The following is a 20,954-nucleotide window of genomic DNA, read 5'->3' on the forward strand; positions in this document are numbered from 1 at the left end:
GGGAGGTCCAGACATGGTAGAGCTCTCCATGCTCCAAATTGTTTCTTTTCATTTGAATTATTTATTGACTAGGCAATGTATGCACATAAAGGAACATCCAAGAAGTATGAAAGTAAAATATCTCCTCACTTCCCCAGCCAAAATGGGTTGTTCTCATCTGTGCCAACCACAGGCATCTTTCCAAAGATAGGCTAAACTTACAAGAAAATCCAATTCATTTCCCTTTTAATATAGTGGCAGCATCCCTCACGGTTCCCCATCTTCTTTTTAAAAATTGAGTATTTGTTTATTCACTTAACATTGACTAACTGCCTGCTTAGTTGATGCAGCACATAGATGAACAATGAACTAAACACAAAAGGCTTGCTGTCATTGGTCTCAGAGGAAGGAGAGAGACAATACATATAAACAATGTTATATATTATGTGAGAATATAGTTAAGTGTCTGGAAGAATCAAAGCAGAAACAAGGGTTGGGAGGATGCTGCAGTGTAAATCGGGTGCCTAGAGGAGGCCTCATCTGGAGATGACATCTGAGCAAACTCGAAGGAGAGGATCAATGTGGATATCTGGTGCAAGAGCAGTCCAGGTTTAGGTAACAGTCAGTGCAAATACACCAGTGCCTGGCATGCTGGAGCAACAGCAAGGAGGCAAGTGGAGCATAAGTAGAATGGAGGGAAGAAGTGGGAGAGTAGTTGGTGATGAGAGAAAATGGGGCTGGGGCAAACCATATGGAATTCTTGGGCCACTTGTAAAGATTTTATTTCTGAGAGATATGAGGAGCATTGGAGAGTTTGGAGGCGGGGATTGACATGATCTGATTGACGTGTGTTTTAACAGAAGGAATCCCTGTTAAACTGGGAATCAGATAGGGGTGAGGGTGAAAACTGGGAGACCAATTAAGGAGAGTAAAAAGACGATTGTTTGGACCAGGGTGATACCAATGGAAGAGGGAGGGAGACGATAGCGGACCAATTTTCAGGGTAGAACATACAGGATTTACTGATAGATCCATTACAGGGTGTACAGAAAAGAGTGAAAGGCTGTTGGAGATCACTTCATGCTATATTATACTAAAAAAAAACACGAACTATTCAGATAATCGGAAAACATTTACTGTATGATGAAACTAAGTACTTAAACACTTCACATAATCTCTACCACCCTTTGCGCCACCAATCCTCCCAGTCATGGTGATCATAGAAGATGCTGCGCCAGTGTAAGGGCAGCCTTTACTCAGACCCTGCCCAAGACAGAAAGGCTCCACCCCCAAACTGCTTGGCCCCGCCCACCGACCGCCTAGCCCGGCCTAGTTGCCATGGTGATCAATGGAGCGGGGGCTGCGTCCTGGGAGCTGCCTAGTCCGGAGTCTGCCACTCCCGCGAGGCTCTGGTTGCTATGGTGATCGCTGTGGGGCTGGCCGCCCTTGAGACGCTTTCCTCGGTCAGGTCCGCCCAGACCCCGCCCCCAACGATCCTGATTGGACAGATGCCGGCAGTTCCCGCGTGGCCCTCGTTGCCGTGGTGATCGCCGCCCAGGGTACCGGGGATCTAGGCCGCGCGGAGCCTGGAGCTTCTGCAGCCGCCGTGGGTGAGTCCGCCGCTCCCTCTGTCCCACCCTCCGCCCACCCCAGTGCGGGCACGACCCGGAACCCGGGGGCGGGAGTGCGCCGCGTTCCCCTCCCACCTCCCACTCACCGCCATGACCTGACGCTGTGACTCTGTGCCTCATATCCTGAGCTCCTGCCCTAGACCAGGCTGGTTCTGGTCCTGGAGGAGACTCAGGTTGTCCTCCCCATTTGAACCCTAGGGTCCCCAGCCTACCCAGAGCCTTCATCCCTTACAGACTAGAAACTGGGGACCCCTCCCCCCTCTACTTCCACCTTTCTATTCACCTCGCCCCTTCATGAGGCACAACCTAGCCTATGTGCCAGGCCTCACGCCTCATACCCTAGTGATAAGCGCAGAGAGGGGTTTTGCCTGGTTGGAAAACCAAAAGAAGGAGACCCGGAACTTCCTGACTCTCGGGCAGGCCTGTTTCCCTTCTCCACACCCCAATACTACCTGCAGATTGAGGGACATGACCTGACTTCCCATGTCCAGATGACCTCTGGATGATATGCCTGAGAGAAACGGAGGCTTGGATCTGGTTTTAAAACTGCTGAAAGGTTAAGCATAAACTTGCAGGTGAGTCCCCAGGGATTTGCAGACTCCCTAACTCTCTTTCCCCTGGTTGGGTCCACAGGACTCTGGAAGGATGAGGTCCACCCTGACGCCTTTGGGGCCCCCTGTGAGCCGGGACCGCATCATCGCCAGTTTCCCTAAGGTAGAGAGTCTCTTAGGTCAGCTCCTTCTGGGTGCACTGAGCTCCTGACATTCAGCTTTCTACATTCAGCTTCCCCCCTCTCCCACCCCACTCACCAGAACAAAGCAGGTGAAAGGGGGAGGTCAGTCCTTGCTGACAGGCCCCTGGGACTTATCACATTTCCTGAGAAGCTGGGAGAGTTGGCATTGACATACCCAAGGTGGGTCAGCAAATTAAGGAGGCAGTGAGGCATAGAGCTTAAGGACATGTACTCAGTCCCAAGTGAAGGCTGACCCTGTCATTAATGGGCAACCTCTCAGAGCTGCTGATTCATAATTCCTCTTACATAAAGTGCATAGCTCATGGTAAGTAGTAGTTCCCATGTAGCCAGGCTTGCTGCTGTATGCATTATTACTATGTTTATCAAAACAGCACTTTAGTTTCCTGACGCCAAATTCAGGGTTCTCCCCCTTTACCCTTCAGCCTTTAGTTTCTGCTGAAAACTCACAGTTCTCTGCCATCTGTAGTAAAATCCAATTTTAATTGCATCTAGTAATTCATCTCGGTACAGCCTCTCTAAGAGACAGTGGGACAATATTCCCCATCATTGCAGAAGCCCCACCATCTAATGCAACCATTCAAGGTCAGACAATGGGGTAGTTTGTAAAGCAGAAGGTCAGACACAATGTATGTAAGTGTCCTCCTGGAGGGAACTACTTAGCAAACTACTACTTCCTAACCCAGATGCAAGGAAAGATGAGGCACCTTTTCAGGTGCTGATGTGCCATGAGAGCTAAAGTAAATTAAGTGAAAATGCAAGGAATGGAGAATTGTGTGTTGCAGCCTCCTATGTGTGAAAAAAAGGAGAGGGGAGAAAAGAAACAAGCGACTGTTTACAGTGCATTAGGCATCTCTGGAAGGAGGCATAAAATCCTTGTGGCTTGAGACAGGCATGGAGGGAGACCTTCTCCATGGAGTGGCCTTTTGTCTGTGCTCCAGTCAGTGAGAAGGAAGAAGGTGACAGTAGGCTGTGGGTATTTGGGGGCTACAATCGTTCCTCCTCCCTCTTTTCTGCCTCCTCTCCTCCATGCACCCACACAGAAATCATAAGTGCCTCAGACCCACAGACAATTCCTCCAGGGTTTTCAGTCTCAGCTGAGACCCAGGCAGTTGCTTTAGAGTGTGACAGTAGTAGCAGGGATGACAGAGACTATTATTTAATGAGCCCAAAGGAAGGGAAGTGTGATTGTCACAATGCAGTCCAGGTCTCAAGGGTTGAAAGACCCCATTTACAGAGCAGGACAACTAATCTCAGAAAGGTCAGGCAGGCTGTGAATGTCACCACAGCTGGGTGTGGTAGAGCAGGGACTTGACCCAGGTGTAGTGACTCCAGACCTCCTATTTTCCTCTTTCCCAGGAGGCAGCCTGGGCATCCCTCCTGTTTTCAAACAGGGTGAGATTCTCCCCCTCTTACCTGTGCAGTCAGGGGTCACAGGCCACTGCTGGCCAAGTTCATGCTGCACTCCAGGGCCACACAACTTCAGACCTGAGAAGTTGACAGTCAGGTGGGGCACATCCTACCCCCAACTCCATGTCCTTCAATTCCTCTGTCTCTAAAATCAGCTTACACATCCAACCCAACCTTCCTTATTACACTTCGAATTTGTTCAAAACAGTGGAATTCCTCTATTCACCACTCTCTAGACAGCCCCCAGCTTGAAGCTGATGTGGAAGTCAACAGGAAAAAGCAGCCATCCCTCTCATGGGGTAGCTGAACTTTCCCTGTGAATGTGGGCTGCTGGGTGGTGAAGCAGTTACCTGCATTATCCATTTAATCCTCCAGTGAAGCATAAACAGCTGCTGTTATGACTGTCCCAACTTTATAGATGAGGAAACTGAGGTCCAGTGAATTTCATGACTTGCCTGTTTGCAAAGCTCTTTCCACTATCCCTGCTGCCTCAGTCTCCCAGCAGCTGAGAGAACAGATGGGCCAGAGCAGAGTCCATGTCAGTGCCTGAGAAGAAACACTAGGGTAAGGGATAGGGCCTCCGTCCTTGCTGCAGTGCAGCTGAGGTCCCCACGGTGTGCTGAAGGACAGTGCCAGTGGCTCAGGGGACCACTGTCATATCCTTCAGAGCACTCCAGCCGTCTCCACCTATGCCCTTCTCCCCACATGCTTGCGATGGTCCATACTTAGCCTTCGCCAACATGATAGCAGAATGTATGGACATCTTAAGTGTTTAATGTCACTTTTTCTAATTATTAACAAATATGTATTCAGTGTGTGTTATGGCATTATTGAGCTTAGTGTGTGCCAGGTTAGCTCTGTGCTGATAGCTTTACAAACGGGGTCTCATTTTATCCTCCCAAGTCTCTGAGGTTTTTTTTTTTAAAGATTTATTTATTTATACAAGAACTGGGGTACAGGCCAGAGGTGCGGAGGGTGAGAGAATTCACCAGAGGAAGAGCAGGGAGCAGAGCAGGCAGACGACTGAAACACTACTGAGGGGAGCAGCGGGTGAGACAGGAGAGGTTTGCCACAACATGTGGGTATCTCCCTGGCCGACCAGGAATCGAGCCTGCACTGTAGAGGCTGAGGACAGCTTCACAGCGCTGCACTCAACCCACTGCGCCACCAGGGAGGCCCGTCTCTGAGGTTTTATAGAGGGGGAAATTAAAGTTCAGAGACATTAGGCCACTGCCCATGGTCACACAGTGACCATGAGTGGACACAGATCTTCCTGATCCTAAAGTTCCATCTTTTAAATCACTGCCCATCTGTATCTTCCAGGAAAAGGGGCAGTGACTTCCAGGACATTTTCCATGTACATATGTGCATACTTTTTAAACAAAAATGGCATCAGAGATCATTAAGAGGTATGGAAGGATCTTGGAGTTAATAGGAAACTTCCAGTCCATCCCTTGTCTCGCCAGGAGGCCCAGAGAGAACAGAGTCCTGCCACACACTCACAGAGGGAACGCCTGTTCCCATCTAGAGAGACCTGGGGTCTGGCCTTTCCTGCCGACTTACCTCTGCTGTTCCTCCTTGGGACTCACAGTCCACTGGAGTCCCAAGACCTCTGACAAGCTCAGGGACAGATGTGACAGAAGAATCAGGGAAAGCTAAGGCACCTGCCAGCCTCATCTGGCAGTGGAGGACAGGAATGCTGGCAAGTAAGTCACCGCCTAGCTGCCTGCTCAGTGATGGAGCCACAGCTCTGCAAGGTGTTCTGTCCACCTGTCTATGTGTCTGTCTCTTTCCAGTGGTACACACCTGCTGCCTGCCTGCAGCTCAAGGAGCACTTCCACGGCCAGGTCAGCACTGCCTGCCAGCGCAGGAACACGGGGACTGTTGGGTGAGCATCATCATTCCCGGGGGTGCAGGGTGTGGTAGGAGGCAGAAATGAGTGTGTGAGTGGACAAATGAAACACTGGAGCAATCCTACAGGCCTGGCCTGAAGGTGATTGGGAGTTTGATCTGCCTATACCTGGACACACATCTACCACATACAACAGCATTCCTTTCCCCAGCGAGTCGTGCACGTGAGTGCTTAGCCAGAAATCTCAGCACATGTCTGTTGCCTGTGCCTGCAGTGTGTTTCCTACTCTTCAGGTCTCATTATGTGTCAGGTCCCCTGGGGGCTACTCTGAGGCTCCCACAACTGTCTCCACCCAGCCTGGGCTGGGTGAGATATCTCTCCTGTGTCCAAACCACACTTATCTCATGGAATTGGGGGTTGGTCTGTCTGGAGTCCTTATTTGAGGGCCAACGCCATGTCTGCCCTGTCCCTGCCTCAGCTATACCTGGCCCTGCTGACATGGGGTCTTGTAACAGTCTGGTACAAGAGCCAGCTTTCGCCGCAGCCTGAGGACCTCCCAGCCAACTCAGGGGGTTGGGTGAGCTCACAGTTGTCACACAGGTGAGGGGAGGCCTTGACAGAGACCCAGGTCCCAGTTTGCCCAGCTCCCAAGGCAGCACAAAGTGAGGCAGGGCTCAAGTCAGAATGGTCAAAGCACCATGGTCTGGGGTGAATGGAATGGCCACTGGTTTGGGGAATACTGATTTTTTCAAGGTTTATTTATGTATGCGTACAAGAACTGGGGTGTAAGCCAGAGGTGCAGGTGGTAAGAGGATTCACCAGAGAGAGTGGGGAGCAGATCAGGTGATCTACTGAAATACACTGCTGAGGGCAGTGAAATACACTGCCATGTGGGTTGCCCCCTGGCTGGCCAGGGATCGAACTCCTGCTGCAGTGGCTGGGGATAGCCTGATAGCTCTGTCTTTAAACCCTGTGCCACCAAAGAGGCCTGGGAGTGCTGATTCTATACCTGGTGCTTCACACAGTTTCTCCATGACCCTTCTCTATACTGTGGGAAGTGGGGGAATTGGGCATAGATGATCCCCCATGACACCTCAGCAGTACCTTTTCTCCCTCATCTGAGAAGGAGAGTCAGGGATTCCTTGTCCCAGGATTAGGGGCTGCCTGGGAGCAGAGGAGACACAGCCCCTACCCCTGCAGACAAGGCTGGTGGGCTGCACTAGGTCCCTGGGTAACACAGTGCCTTGCTGTCTGCAGGTGGAGGATATTTAGCCAGGTTGGTGGCTTTCACTACCTGAGGTCCTTTGGCATGAGCTGCAGAAACCCTTAGGGAACACTACTACAGGACACACACAGTGAGCAGGATCCCCAGATAGCCCGGGAGCCACAGAACCAATACCACAAGCCACATCCCAGACATGTTCTTTCCATGACATGCCCCTTGGCCTTGCCTGGCCCTTACAGACATCTCCAGGGCACTGGTGACAATGGTGTCCCAGTCAGGGAGTGTCTGCTTACAAAGAACAAGGAGCAAAAGCCTGGGGCATAAGCTCTAGGGCTGGGTAGGAAGGTGAAGGGTTCTGCCCCTTGTGCCTGTGACCCCTACACATGGGCACTGTGTCTGTACCCTCAGTGTACTCCGGGTTCCTGGCTGCACCCCAGCTCGGGCGTGGCCTGACCTGGGGCTCCTCCCTTTGCTTCCTCAGCCTGCTTCTAATTCTTAGAAGCCTGCTTCTAATTCTTACAACAGAGACTTGGGTCCATTGGTATCAGGAGTACCACACCAGGGGTAGCGGGCCCCCAGAACAAATGCAGATTCTCTCACCCTTTCTTCGAGGGCCAGGGTGGGGCCAAGGGTATCAGCAGGTGGCACAACCCCTGTCCAGAATAGAAGGATGGCTTATGGGTGGGGATTACAGGAAAGGAAAGGCCTGTGTGTGTGAAGATGCTTTTGTGACCATGCTTGAGAGTAATTTGCACATATTCCTGACAGGCTCAAACTCTCCAAGGTGGTTGTCCTCGGCGATCTGTATGTGGGCAAGACCAGCCTCATTCACAGGTACCTCGGCCACACCTCCCCACACCAAGTTGCTACTCCTTTGCCTGAGGTAGCAATGTGTCCAAGCTGTGTAACTATTGGGAACGACACCTTGGAGGAGGTGCAAGACACTGGGGGAGATGGCAGGGTCAGGTTGAGAGTCGGCATCCCAGGATGTTGGCGTTTGGCATACCTTCCCCCGGGAGCCATGGGCTCACACCAAACCATACTTCCTGCGAATGGACCCCCAGTTTCTCTTCACCATTCCTGACTGGCAGTGTTGGCTACGGCCTCCCTTCCCCACATGCTTCTTGTTGGGGCTCCCTCCAGCCTTGGTCTGGTTTCCTCTGAGAAAAAAATGCGAACTTTTTGTTGTATCCAGACTTTCACTGTTATGAATGAAGCTTTTGCACACAGCCTCTCTGATGACTTCCTTGGCTCCCACAGGTTTTGCAAGAATGTTTTTGACCGTGACTACAAGGCCACCATCGGGGTAGACTTTGAAATTGAGCGCTTTGAGATAGCTGGGATTCCCTACAGCCTCCAGATGTAAGTTGCCATGATGTCACCGTTTCCTGCATGACTTGTGGTGGACTTTGAGGAGACCCGTGAGGGAGGCCTTGGCTAGCTCTTTCTCAGCTGCCCTGTGGTGCTCAGTGGGGACCCATTTAGACAAGCTGGACCTGGGTGGCATTGTGAAGCTTGGTTTCTAGGTTCCAAGACCCTAGGTTCCAAGACCGCCTCTGCCCTGATGGGCGTTGAATGTTAGCTATTGAATGTGAGAAAGTCCTCACAGTCTTGAGTGCCCACCCACCCATGACCTCCCATGAGGCCTCTGCCTCCCCAAGCTCTGACTCTGTGCCCCGGCCCTTCCCCCACCAGGCCCTCTGTGATCCCACTTGCCAGGCCAGCATGGTTGCCTCTGGAAAGTCACCTCAGGCCTCTGAATCTCTGTTCCCATCTGGAAGACAGAGCTCTGATGGAGGCCACACAATCTACGTGCCTTCCTCAGGCCTGACACATTCTCCCTTTCACAAAAATGCTCTCTACTCCCCTACCCCCTCTCCCTCTATCTCCTTCCCTGCCAGACCCAATGCCTCTGCCTCTTTGTGGCCCACTGGCTTTAGGCTGTCCCTGTTTTCCTCCCCTGGCACTGAGAGGATGCTTTCAGCCTGCCCATGCTCTACAGCTCTGCCCTCTCCTGCCTGGGTCTTCTGCCTTCATGTTCTGCATGGCTACCCCTGCACCCCTTGCCCTTACCTGCTGACATTTACCAGGCCTCTGCCTTTGCCCCCTACTCTTTTCTCTCACCCTGGGTGTGTGAGCCCTCGAGTCTGCTGGTTCAGACCACTGCAGCTACTTAATCTGTCACCTTTCGTTTTCTCGCTCTCTCTCTGCTGGCACAGCTGGGATACAGCAGGACAGGAGAAGTTCAAGTGCATCGCATCCGCCTACTACCGAGGTGCCCAAGGTAAGTAGCCCGGTAATGGAAGTGGCCCTCAACCAGGTGCAGCAGGGAGCTCCCACTCTGGCGCTCAACAGCAAGAAGCCCTCTGCACCAAACCTGTCCTCAGGACCCGCTGAGGAGACACCTAGGCTGGTCCTCGGGCACAAGGAATCCACCTTCCAGCCAGGGCCTGAGCTAGCCCTGACTATCACATCCTAAATTTAGGGACCTGTGATGGTGCTCCTTATAAGTATCAACCCCATTTTCAGCCCAGGGAAATACTCAGGGAAGAGCTTGTCTAGAGACCCCAGAAAGGAACAGAATCAATTCCAGGGGGGTGGTGGGGGAGAGGTTGGACCAGAGTGGAGGGGAGGAGGTGGACCACAGGAGGACTGCCCTCCAGGCAAGACCTCCTAAATGACTCTCAGTAGTTTAGGCCCTCACCGAGCCCCCTTAGCTATAACTGGCACAGGGAGATTTGAACTCAGGAGCCCACAAATTCATCTTGCCTCCCTGTGTCCCCCCTATGCCTAGGGTCAGAAAGGGGCAGCCATGGGGTATCTCCTCATTGTGGGGTCTAGGGCTGAGTGCCTGAGGGGCACCCTCACAGTTCCACAAAAGCTGGGCTCTTCCTGGGAGCAGGGAGAGTCCTGGGGGTCTTGTCACTCTGTATTTGCCTCACATGTTGCTGAGCAGTTGCTGAGCAGTTCTTGCTTCCACCTGTGTGTGCAGTGATCATCACCGCCTTTGACCTCTCTGACGTGCAGACTCTGGAGCACACCAGGCAAGTGTGGGACTCTGTGACCCCCAAGATGCTGGTCTCAGGAAGTGGCCTAGAAGTGGCCAAGCCCATGCCAGTGGACTGAGCCCCTACATGTGGCCGGGTTCATTTGTTAGGACCAACTGCCCACTGGCCACCTGCTATTCAGGCACTTTTTTAATCCCTCAAGATTTGCACCCATCTGCTGAGACCAGGGCCAGCTCAGGGCCTGCCAGTGCCATTTCATGGGTCTCTATGCGCAGAAGGGCCATCTTGAAAGCCTTCATCATCATGGGATGAGACCAGGGCCAGCTCAGGGCCTGCCAGTGCCATTTCATGGGTCTCTATGCGCAGAAGGGCCATCTTGAAAGCCTTCATCATCATGGGATGAGGGCCTCACATTTTCACTTTGCTGTAGGCCCTGCCAGTTATATAGCCAATGCTGTCTGAGGTGACAGAACTAATCAGGCACTTGCTGTTTGGGCTGAGATGTGGGCAAGAGAGCTGGCAGCATGACTCAATCTTGCTTCAGCTCAGAATCATCCAGCTAATGAGCCAAAGCCTCTTTTTTTTTAACCTTACTTTTGTTTGAGGCACTCATAGCTGACATTTCCCAGGCCCTTTGGGGAGTCCAGGGGATGGTTTCAGTTGACCAAAGTGCAGGACTCAACCGAGTTGACACTGGGCCAGGGAAGGGCTAGGCCAGGACAGAGTCTTCCCGTCCCCTGCCGGGTGCCTTCACATTCCCACCCCTTCAGTCTAAAAGAGGCCCTTTCTGCTGCAGGATGAGTGCCCCAATCAAGGAAAGTCAAAATGTCCTTCCTACACCTCCTAGCTCTGTGCTCCCAGCTCTGGGGAGGATGCTGGTATGCACCTCTGTCCCCTGGTCTTCCTTGGGCCCTCTAGGTGAGTGAGTGGAGGGACGCATCTCTCAGCCCATCTCCTCTCTGTGCATTCCAGGCAGTGGCTGGAGGATGCACTGAGAGAGAATGAGTCAGGCTCCTGCTTCGTGTTCCTTGTAGGAACCAAGAAGGACCTTCTGGTGAGCAAAGTAGAGCTGGAGGCCTGGGTGGCCCTTGGGAAAATGCATCTGCTTTCAGCTCCAGCTTGAGGAGGGGGTGGGTGGCACTGATGTGCCCAGATGGGAATTTGAAGACTACAGGCCCTGGAACTGAAAGTTAGGAGCACTCTAGCTCCCTGTGCGCATCTCATCAGAGAAGAGTAGCTGGGACTCACCAACCCCTGGGCCAGCATCCCCAAGGCCCCCACACTGGGGAGGGAGGAGGCACAGCGGGCAGCTACTCCCCTGGGTACCTCCCTGTAGGAGGTCCCAGGGAGCTGGGTCAGGAGGACCACTTCTCCCAGTCAGGGGCGGCGTGTGAGCAAGTGGAAGCGGAGGCTGTGCGCCTGGCCAACCAGTTGCAGGCGGAGTACTGGTCAGTGTCAGCCAAGACGGGTGAGTGGGTGCAGAATTGTCAACATGGGAGGTTCAGGGCCAGCTGTGGGAGCCTCTTGTGTTTCCTTCTGCAGCTCTAGTATATATCTAGGTCATAGTCCAGATGTGCTATAACTGCAAGACCATTTGTTGCCTGAGAAGAATCTCTTCCCCTCTGGAAGGGACAGGAGGGATAGTGACACCTGCCCCTGGGCCTCTGTGTTCTCTAGTGCAGCCCCCACACCACCTGTGAGGCAGCTCTGTTCTTTTCCCATGAAGTCTCTTCTAGGGTCATGGGAGGAAGTGGCGGGGATGGGATGAGAACATCTGTAACCACTACACCATCCTGTCCCCAATCTGTGGCAGCTGCGGGGGAGGCCCCCCCAGCACACACAGAAGTCCCATCCCTTCCCCAGGTGGCATGGCTGCCCTGAAAGGGTATTCATGCCCCCTTAGTCCTCATCTAGTCTACTCCTTTGCCACACTGTGCCCTTGACCCCTAAGTCACCTTCATCCATGGGCCACCGTTTACCCTACCCCCAGACAAGATCTCTAATGTCTCTGAGCCTCAGTGTTCTCATCTGCTAAGCGGGGTGATGCTAACTATCTCATTTTGCTTTTAATGAACAAAACATGTTTTACATTACAAAAATCACGTGTATTCACTGAGGAAAAATTAGAAAATGCAGAGAAGCAAATAACAGACTTTGAAAACAGGTTATCGGGACATGAAATGAAATAACATGCAGTGCCTGATGTTTAGTAGTCCCCAGAGACTGGGAACTCAGGAATGTGTCTGGTAGTCCTTGCTCAATGCTGCTGCAATGGATGTCTGGCCAGGGACTGGGTGAGGTGGCAGCAAGAGTGCTGGGGACCAGGGGTGGAGGCACCACGGGCCCAACACAAAAATGTGGCAGAACCCAGAGTACTCTGCCCCTCCTGACAGTGTCCCTGTGCCCTGTGAGTACCCTGCCTGCCTATCAGAGTGCCAGAACATTCACTGAGAGCTTCCTGGGGGCCAAGCAGGATCTTCCCGCACCGTTGTACAGGGTGTTAGCTGCACAAGCTCAGTGTGCATGTTGAGGGCTGGAGCCTGATGCTGTGCCCAGATGTGTGGCCTCCACATGGGGGCTAAGAGAACTTAAATGCTCACAGCTACCCATTAGACATGTGCTCAAAAGTGACAGGAGAGCAGGTACAACAGTGTCTGTACATCCCAGCACCTGGCCCATAGGAGGTACTCAGTAGCTATTGAATAGAATAGATGCTGGAAAACTGACAGAGATTTAAGGGAGATTCTGTGGCAGATGGCAGAGTCAGGAGGCACCTGGGACAGATGTGAAACCAGGCTGACAGGCCCATCCTCTGTGCTCTGCTGTTTGGAGCTGCACTCCCATGTGGTGGTGGTGACCATCAGAACTGCTCTGGAAGAGGCCACGTACCAGCCAGAGGTTGGCTGCCCTGGCTCCCATGTGAGCCAGCTCCCAACCAAATGCACCTGTGGGTGACAGCAGAGGCGGGCAGGGTCACGGCTGTCTCGTGGGCCCACAGGGGAGAATGTGAAGGCGTTCTTCAGCCGTGTAGCTGCCCTGGCGTTTGAGCAGTCGGTGCTTCAGGACCTGGAGAGGAGAAGCAGTGCCCGGCTCCAGGTCGGCGATGGAGACCTCATCCGTGCGTACAGGTGGCATGTCAGGGCTGGGAGCAGGCTGTGGCCTAAAATCCATGTCCACCTTCTCCCTGCCCCAAGCCCAAGCGAGATCCTTAACTTAGCACTTTCTGCTGCCCTTTGGTGGGTCTCCCTGGGCTGTCCTTTCTCCTGTCACTCTGATATCAGTTCCACAGACTCTGCGACACTGCCCGCCAACTCAGAACACCCTTCTCCCCAACCTCCCAGGTTTCCTTGTCCTCCTGCTTGTGGGCTTGCCTAGGCAGCCCTAGCTCCATGGAAGTGTCCTGACTGTGGATGCTCCTAATCTATGCCTTTGCCCTTTCTGTTCCACCACCTGGAATGCGTTCCGGGCCTCCTGGCCTGTGCTAGGTCACCAAGGTCTTGGATAAGAGGCCTTAGGGGTTCAGGCTCATGAATCTAACCATCAGTCACAAGGGTATCCATGGGGGTGCCTTACCCAATGTCAGCATTGGGTGTTTGGTTGATGCCAAGTGACTTCTCCCCTTTGTACAGGGATGGACAACAGTCTACCTAAGGCCCAGGAGAGCAAGAGGCCTACCAGCCTGGGTTGCTGTTAGCTGGAGTCTGCATCAGAGTCCTCCATTCCTTTCACATGCACAGATAGTGGTTCCTGTGACTGGAGAGGAGACATGGAGGCTGAGCTCTATGACTTGTCTGCCTGGAAAGACCCTCAGGACTGCCCAGCTGAGGGTGTGGGCACTGGTAATCGTCTGGAAAGCCACTCATACCTACAGAGACACCAGGCAGTACCCCTTCACTTTGAGAGATCTCAGGACTGCAGACATGGGACATTGCACCACACGGCCTACATCCCTTCCCCTCAGCATACATCAGAAGTCCACCTTGGCACACTTTTCCGGCTTCCTGGACTGGCCTCAGAATCCTCATCTCAGTGGTCCAGGCGAGCAGGACTTATCAAAGTTGGTTCATGAGGGAAACCCACCTGCCATCCCTGCTTGAAATTTTTCTGTTGCTGACAGGACATGTAGTTCTGGGCCTCAGAGCCCTGGTCCTCACACTTACCCTCCCTCTTCCACAGACTTGCAGCCTCTGGGAGCCCTCTCCAGAGGAGGACTGATAAGTTCTCTCAGGCACTTCTGGCCAATGGACTGTCTCTGACTCCTCCTCGATTCCTGGGATTCTACCCTCCTGTCCAGGGGGTGAGGACAGGCAGAATGGGCCCCCCGAGCAGCCCCCAAGCTGCTTTTGCTCCCCTAGATAATGCATTCCCTCATCTGCCCTAAGAAAGAAGACTGCCCAGTGACCCCTGGGGGATCTCTCTACATCCCTTAAGCATGCCACTGTCCTGCTCTGCCACCTGCAGTAACCACCCAGACTCTGCTAAGCTGGTGCTCACTGTTGCCCCCAGCAACCTTCTCCTGCCAGCCTGGGCAGGAAGAGCCTGGAAATGAGAAAGCACTGGGCACGTGCCTCTCAGGGACCTTTGTGATGGTGGCCACACATCTTCGGGGGACATTGGAAGCCCTCCACAGTCAAGCATGCACCCTATCTTCACCTCCCCTGCACCCCCAGAGCAGGGATGACTGTCCCTCACCTCCCCTGTGCAGTTCTGCCCAGCATGGCCTGCCCTCCATGCCATCACATTGCCCCTCCCCACGCATCCCTGCATAACTTTGTGCCATCAGCAAGTAGGCATATTTGCTTCTCGTAGATGGTAAGTGTTGTGGACAGCTATTCTAGTCAGCACCATCTCCCAGTTCCCTGGACAGGGCCTGGCACAGCAGAGGAGCCTCACGAATGTTCTTAGCTTTGAGAGATTGCCAAATATCTGTTGGGGAAGAACACTGGCATCTTTCTCTGTTCACTCCCCCTTCACCATATTTTTAGCTCTTCTTTTTTTAATAGATATAAAATGCATTTTTATATAAATCACTCTTGAAAGAATTATGTGCTTATTGTGAAACAAAACAAAGCAAAACAAGATGGTGCGAAGCTTTGTGTCTAATCCAAAGTGGAAGTCCCCCTCTAGCCGGTGGCCCTCTCCAGAAGTAAGCCCTAACAGCTGGCAGGATTCCTTCAGACTGTTCCTGTGTGAGCACAACCACATTGTTGGCTGGTTTGTTGTTTAACCAGAATGACCTCTTACCACACACGCTGCTTAGCAGCCTGTGTTCTTGGTGCCCTGCTGGAGCCCTCACTGCCAAGGCATGCCCAGCCTGCTGGCTCCTTTAGCAGCTGCCAGTTTTCCTTCATGCGGATGGACCCAAGTCCATTTTAACCTGCCCTGTACTTGGGACACTTGGTTTGAGTCTGGCTTGTAGCTTTTACTGAAGGTGCCGAGTAATCATCCCTGTAGTTAGGGCTTTGTACACTCAGGATTCCCCAAAGAGGCCTCACTGAACCCTCTATGAACTGTGGCCCCACCTTGGCCACTAGATGCAGTTCTGGGAGCAGGCAGGATCGGGGTACCATAGGACCAGTAGAAACCTGTCCAGGGAGTCTGGAGTACCCCACAGCTCCCTCCCCTTACCTCTTCATCCCCCAGGCTTGGGTGGGGGAAGTAATGATGTCCTACCTTTACCGTTGATAACTCCTGAGCACTAATAGCACCACAGTCCCATGTGTGCCCACTGTGCTATCATGGTCCTTTATTCAACCCTCCACACATTGTTAATCTTTGTGCTCAATTGTTTTCCACCACGGATTCCATCAGATTATTTCTGGTGGTTCACTAATAACTAGTAAACAGTCTATTCAGATAACTGAAAATTTGCATGTTTCTGGGGCAGAGACACACTCTTGGTATGGTCTGGTAGATGCAGGCATGCAGCGTCCTGCAGCCACAGCAGAGTGCTCAAAGGGACCCAGGGACCATAAGCATGAGTTTCAGAAAAATCACTTGCCCATTTTCCGGCCCCCTCCCCGACCCTCCCAGTCCATGCTCTTGCCCTGGCAGGTGAATGCATGCTGGCATTCACTAGCATCCACCCTGCAGGCTCCCCATGCTCCAGCCTTCATCCCCAGTCACCATGCAGTCTTTGCAGGTGCCAGGCCCTCTCCCTTGCCCAACAGCTGGTGTGCCCCTACTCCAGGACGTTAGGGATGATGCGCCATGACTTGGAGTATGTTACCTCTGGATGTGGTTGTCTGTGTCTGGGCTTTCTCTCTTAGCTGTGGGACTGTTAGGGGGAAAGGATGTCCTGAGCTAATTCCATACAGGCTTTGTGGACCCCACCCCCACTCCAGACCAAAGCCATCAGCACATTGGGAAAGACAAATCCCATCACCACCAAAGGGAAGGTGGCTGGGACCTGAGGGTGGAGGTAAGCAGCCAGGTTTGGTATAAAACCAGACACATGGGTCTTGGGCCCACTCACTTCTTGTCGTCAAGGCTCTTGGCTCACCGCCAGCTCTCAGAGTGCCATTTGGGATTCCAGGTCAGTGGAACGGGTAGGACACATTTAAGACTTTATTTCCCTCTTTTCTCCTTGAGTTGTACATGTCCTCATTTTCCCTTTCCCTTGTAAATAAACCTTTTATTAATCTTTTGTGTGTGCCTGCAGTTAAGTATTAATAAGTCCCTTTTAAGTGCGGGTGAGGACCCACAGTCAGGCAACCTGTTTTATATCGGGTTTGCTCTGTAACAGGACCTCCAAAGCTAGGGTGGTAACTGTTATTGTTATAGGGCAACCCCGACACAAAACGGGTTGCCTGACTGTGCTAGTGCGCTTATGGTGACCAATGCATGGAATGTTACTTTGGGCTGGTCAACTGCGGGTATAACTTGGAAACCACGTTGGGTGCCAAACTGTTATGGGTTGCCTGACTGTGGGTCCTCACCCGCGCGCTTAAAAGGACCTATCAATACTCTACTGCAGGCACACACGAAAGGTGAATAAAAGGTTTATTTACAAGGGAAGGGGAAATGAGGAAATGTACAACTCAGGGAGAAGAGTGGGAGACAAAGTTTTAAATGCGTCCTACCCCATCTGCTGTTCTGGAATCCCAAATGGCACTCTGAGAGCTGGCCGCAAGCCCGGAGCCGTGAAGCCAGGAGGCGAGCGAGAGAGCGAGCCCCCCAAGGCCCACGTGTTTGGTTTTTATACCAAACCTGGCTGCTTAACTCCACCCTCAGGTCCCAGCCACCTTCCCTTTGGCGATGATGGGATTTGTCTGTCCCAATGTCTTTTTTTTTTAGAGGCATGTTTTATTTATTTGTTTGTTTGTTTTGTTTATACATGCACTGGGTACAGTCAGAAGCACAGGAGGGTGAGAGAATTCACCAGAGCAGGGAGCAGAGCAGGCAGAAGGACCAAAGCACACTGCTAAGGGGAGCAGGGGCGGCAGGAGAGGTCTGCGCGCCATGTGGGACCCTCGCTGGTGGCCGGGGAGCAGCCGGGGATCGAACCGGCGCCGCAGAGGCCGCAGGCAGCTTCGCAACCCAGCGCTCAACCGCTGCGCCACCGGGGAGGCCCTGTCCCAATGTCTTGATGGCTTTGGTCTGGAGTGGGGGTGGAGTCCATAAAGCCTGCATGGAATTAGCTCAGGACATCCTTTCCCCCTAACATCATCTCTTCTGTCTTCCCCAGCACCTCCAGGATGAAAGGCCTGCAGCTGCACTCAATAGATGTGTGAAGCAGGCAGGAAGGACAGGGAGAGGTGCAGCCCAAACCCCGCAAACCTGCCTATTCTACATGGGTTCTGCCATCCGCCGCATCAACACAAAACATAGGAGACTTTAATGGGAAGGAACTTTAATAAAACTAGGAAATACAGGTAAGGCAAAGAGTCTAGTTTCTAAATGAAGCATCCAGAGTTACCCGTCCCCTCGTGGGTAAAAGTCCATCCATATGGGATTGGCCCAGAACAAGGCCCCAAAGCCTGCTACAAGTCTAAAGCATCTTCCAGTGGGGACCCACAGAGAAGGGTCACAAACAACTGGACAAGCCCGGAAGGAAAAGAGCAAAATCAACGTCAAGATAAAAGCTGCCATTGTCACCTCCCCACGGGTCTCACCCACATATGTGTCACCTAGTCCACGACCAAAAGACAAGCGCAGTTTCTTCACATGTCTCTAGGCTCCATGCGCCTCTTCCAGGTCTCCTGGCTCCATCCTGCTTCCTTCCTTCCTCAGTCTCCTCTGCAGCTTCTCCTCTTCCTGCTCAGCTCCACCCTCCCTTGGGAGGGGCAGGGAACCTCCCCCTTTCCTGGGGACCACCCTGTTACAATTTCACTCTAGCCCAAGATGTCCCCTGAGAACTGTAGTCCTCCTTACCCTTCCTTGTGATGCCGGAATTGTCAGGTCTAGTCTCCCAGCCAGGAACGGATTCCAGGCTGCAGGGCAGTGCTGAGCCCCAGTCGCTAGACCCCCCACGGGTTGGTGTCTCACGAAGCCGCAGCAGGAACTTCGCAGACGCTCAGGCAAGCAAGCGAGAAGAGGCAGTTTGTTTATAGAAAGAAAAAGTTTATTGAGGAGGAAAAGAGCAGAAATAAAGTGGGACTCCCAGGCCAGGGAACCAGGCCTGGGAGGGGCAAGGAAGCCAAAGTGGAATTGTGTTTCAGGAATATATACCTTTTTCCCTCATTATTCTAAAACTTCACCAGTCTCTTTGTGATTGGTTAGTTCTCGGCTGTCTCACTTAATTTGCTACTGAGTGCGGGATCTTCACATTCCTTATCTAACAGCTTTGTCTTTCCCCATTTGTTGCATCTTTAAATTTTGGCCCAGTCCTCTGGATGGACATCCCTGCATTGAAGTTAAATAGCTGCCCTTCTAATGTGTCCATAAATTAAACCACTCTCCATTTCTCCAATCTCCGCCTCCCTTTACCACCTGAAGGAAACCAGGACCAGCATTAACAATGTTGTCCTTGGTCCTGGCATGTTTGTTTTTCCTAATGGAATTGGTTATATTTCTTTGGTTGTCCTTATCTCTGAAGCCTCCCTAAATTCTTCAGAGGTCCCCTCCTGCACTATCCCTAAAACTGCCCAATAACCCTAGCTTGCCCTGTCTCACTTGGTAGTCAGAGACAGGTGTGCCTCACCACTTACTTGAAGGACCCCGAAGTCCTGCTGACCTGAGACCCTTGCAGGCATTAACCAGGAGGGCTGGGTGTCCTGACTCTTCTGTCCCCATCTAACAGATATGAGGGTTGGGGGCAGTTTCAGAGGTGAGGCATGGGACGGAATAAATGCCTTCTTCCTATTCCTCGTCCCTGCCTCTGCTTCAGTCACCTACCTGGAAGCACCCCCCACCACCATCTCGCAGCTAGTCACACTCTGATCCCTGGCCCCTGCCCCGCCCCCATATTGGCTCTTCCCCAGCCCTGAAACCATGTGACAAGTCTTCTAAAGGACTCTGAGCTGAATATTCACTCTTAGTCTCTTTAATCTTGTGCCCTGGGGGCCTGCTTGCCTTTCTGGCTCCCCTCCCCCCATCTACAGTCCTGCTGAGGCCTCTGGAGGGGAGGGAGATCCAGGAACCATTTAGCTCCATTCTAGCCTGGGGGGATGGTAGCCACTCCCTCTGAATCTCACACTCAGGAGGGACCCAGGGGAAACCTCAGGTCACTGAAGATGTAGGTCACTGGAACATAGAGATAGACACAGTATCTGTTACATTCACTCTCTACTTGTCACAGTGTAAGAGGTAGTGAACCCTGGAGAGGCCCAGGTAGACATGGAGTTCCAGGCTCTGGGGACAAGGCAGGAACAAGAGGATATGTGGGGTGGGAAGTTTTTGGAAAGAGGCAGCAGGCAGCTTAAAGAGAGGGGCTCCTCTTCTGAAGGAGAAGGGGCTCCTGGAGACTGGGGAGTCTTGGGCAGAATGCCCTGAGAGGAGACACCTTCCAACAGCTTCCCAGCATCTCCCTGGGCTCCTCTGCCATCTGCTGTGGCCTCCCAATGTCACCTGCCATATGTCAGGCCTTCCCCTGAGGGAAGTTGATCGGCAGACGGGAAGTGTAACTGTCACAGAGCCTCCTTCCAGGCAGCTCAGCTCAGATGCTTCTAGGCCTCCACCCCCTCATTCACACACCACCAGCCACCTGTCTGAGCCTAACCATGTGGGCCTCCTGTCACAGGGCTGCTTGCTCCCCACCCAGCCTTCCTGGATACAAAGCGGGTGGGAAATAAAGCAGCCCTGGGGCTCCATCCCCCACGGGTGGGTGTCATCTCCTGGCCTGAGGGTGCTCTGGCCTCTGAGCACTGGAAGCACAGCCTATTTCATCTCCATGGCCAGACCTCCTGGAACAAGCTCATCTTCTCATTTTGTCCCAGCCCCCTTGCTCTCTGTGAAGCCAGGACTCTCCGCTGGGATTCCCCAGCCCAGTGATCTCATCAATAATTGATTCTGTGGAAGATGGTGGCCTCACAGCTGTGGCAGGAGGGCCTGGGAGGTAAGATCCACCCTTACTCATTTGGAACCCTTGACCATAGAAACCCCCATAAATCTCTTCTCCTGCTTTGGGGTAGAGTTGGGGGCCTGGAGTTGGTGCTCAGCAGGCACCACCCAGCATAGTGTAAGCAAATGGGTCTAGTGAACAGCACTATCGATCGCCCCAGTTTTCTGATCTTCTCTGAAACTCCCTGGGGCTGACAGATGACAGATGATGGATGACAGATGACAAATGGGAGTCACGTGGCCATATGCTGCTTGGAGAGAGTCCTCCTTTGGACTCTGGCCCCCAAAACGGGTGGAGATAAGGGTATAGACAAGACAGGGAAGGGGCAATAAAAGGCCCAGGCTTCCAAGTCAATTTCAGGGAGGAGTTCAGACAGGAAGCCCTGCCAAATCTGACCGTTCTGCCCGATGGCACTGCAGTCAGGAGCATTGATTGGGCACCTGGCAGGCTGGGTTTGAGTCTGGGCCCTGCTTATTGCAGTGTGATTAGGAGATAATGGCCCCTCTCTGAACCCCTCTCCCTGCCTCTTACTGGATGAGGGCTGTGAACATGAAAGGAAGTCTCCTCTCTGGAGCCTCTAGGCTCAGGCTGGGCTCC

The 20,954-nt window shown here is 52.8% G+C and overlaps 1 protein-coding gene across 1 annotated transcript; it reads left to right on the top strand.

The window, feature by feature from the left end:
- Positions 1-2,249: 2,249 nt before the first annotated feature.
- RAB36 (RAB36, member RAS oncogene family) lies at positions 2,250-15,698 on the top strand. The gene is made up of 10 exons (XM_054694882.1): positions 2,250-2,324; positions 5,568-5,659; positions 7,617-7,682; positions 8,109-8,210; positions 9,068-9,132; positions 9,841-9,896; positions 10,833-10,910; positions 11,234-11,324; positions 12,855-12,974; positions 13,486-15,698. Exons 1-10 carry the CDS (start codon positions 2,256-2,258, stop codon positions 13,548-13,550), a joined length of 804 nt encoding a protein of 267 aa, XP_054550857.1. The 5' UTR covers positions 2,250-2,255; the 3' UTR covers positions 13,551-15,698.
- The last annotated feature ends 5,256 nt before the right edge of the window (positions 15,699-20,954 follow it).

Source organism: Talpa occidentalis, unplaced genomic scaffold (assembly GCF_014898055.3).
Source record: "Talpa occidentalis isolate TD23 unplaced genomic scaffold, MPIMG_talOcc4v2.1 talOcc4.14, whole genome shotgun sequence".
Lineage (NCBI taxonomy): Eukaryota > Metazoa > Chordata > Mammalia > Eulipotyphla > Talpidae > Talpa > Talpa occidentalis.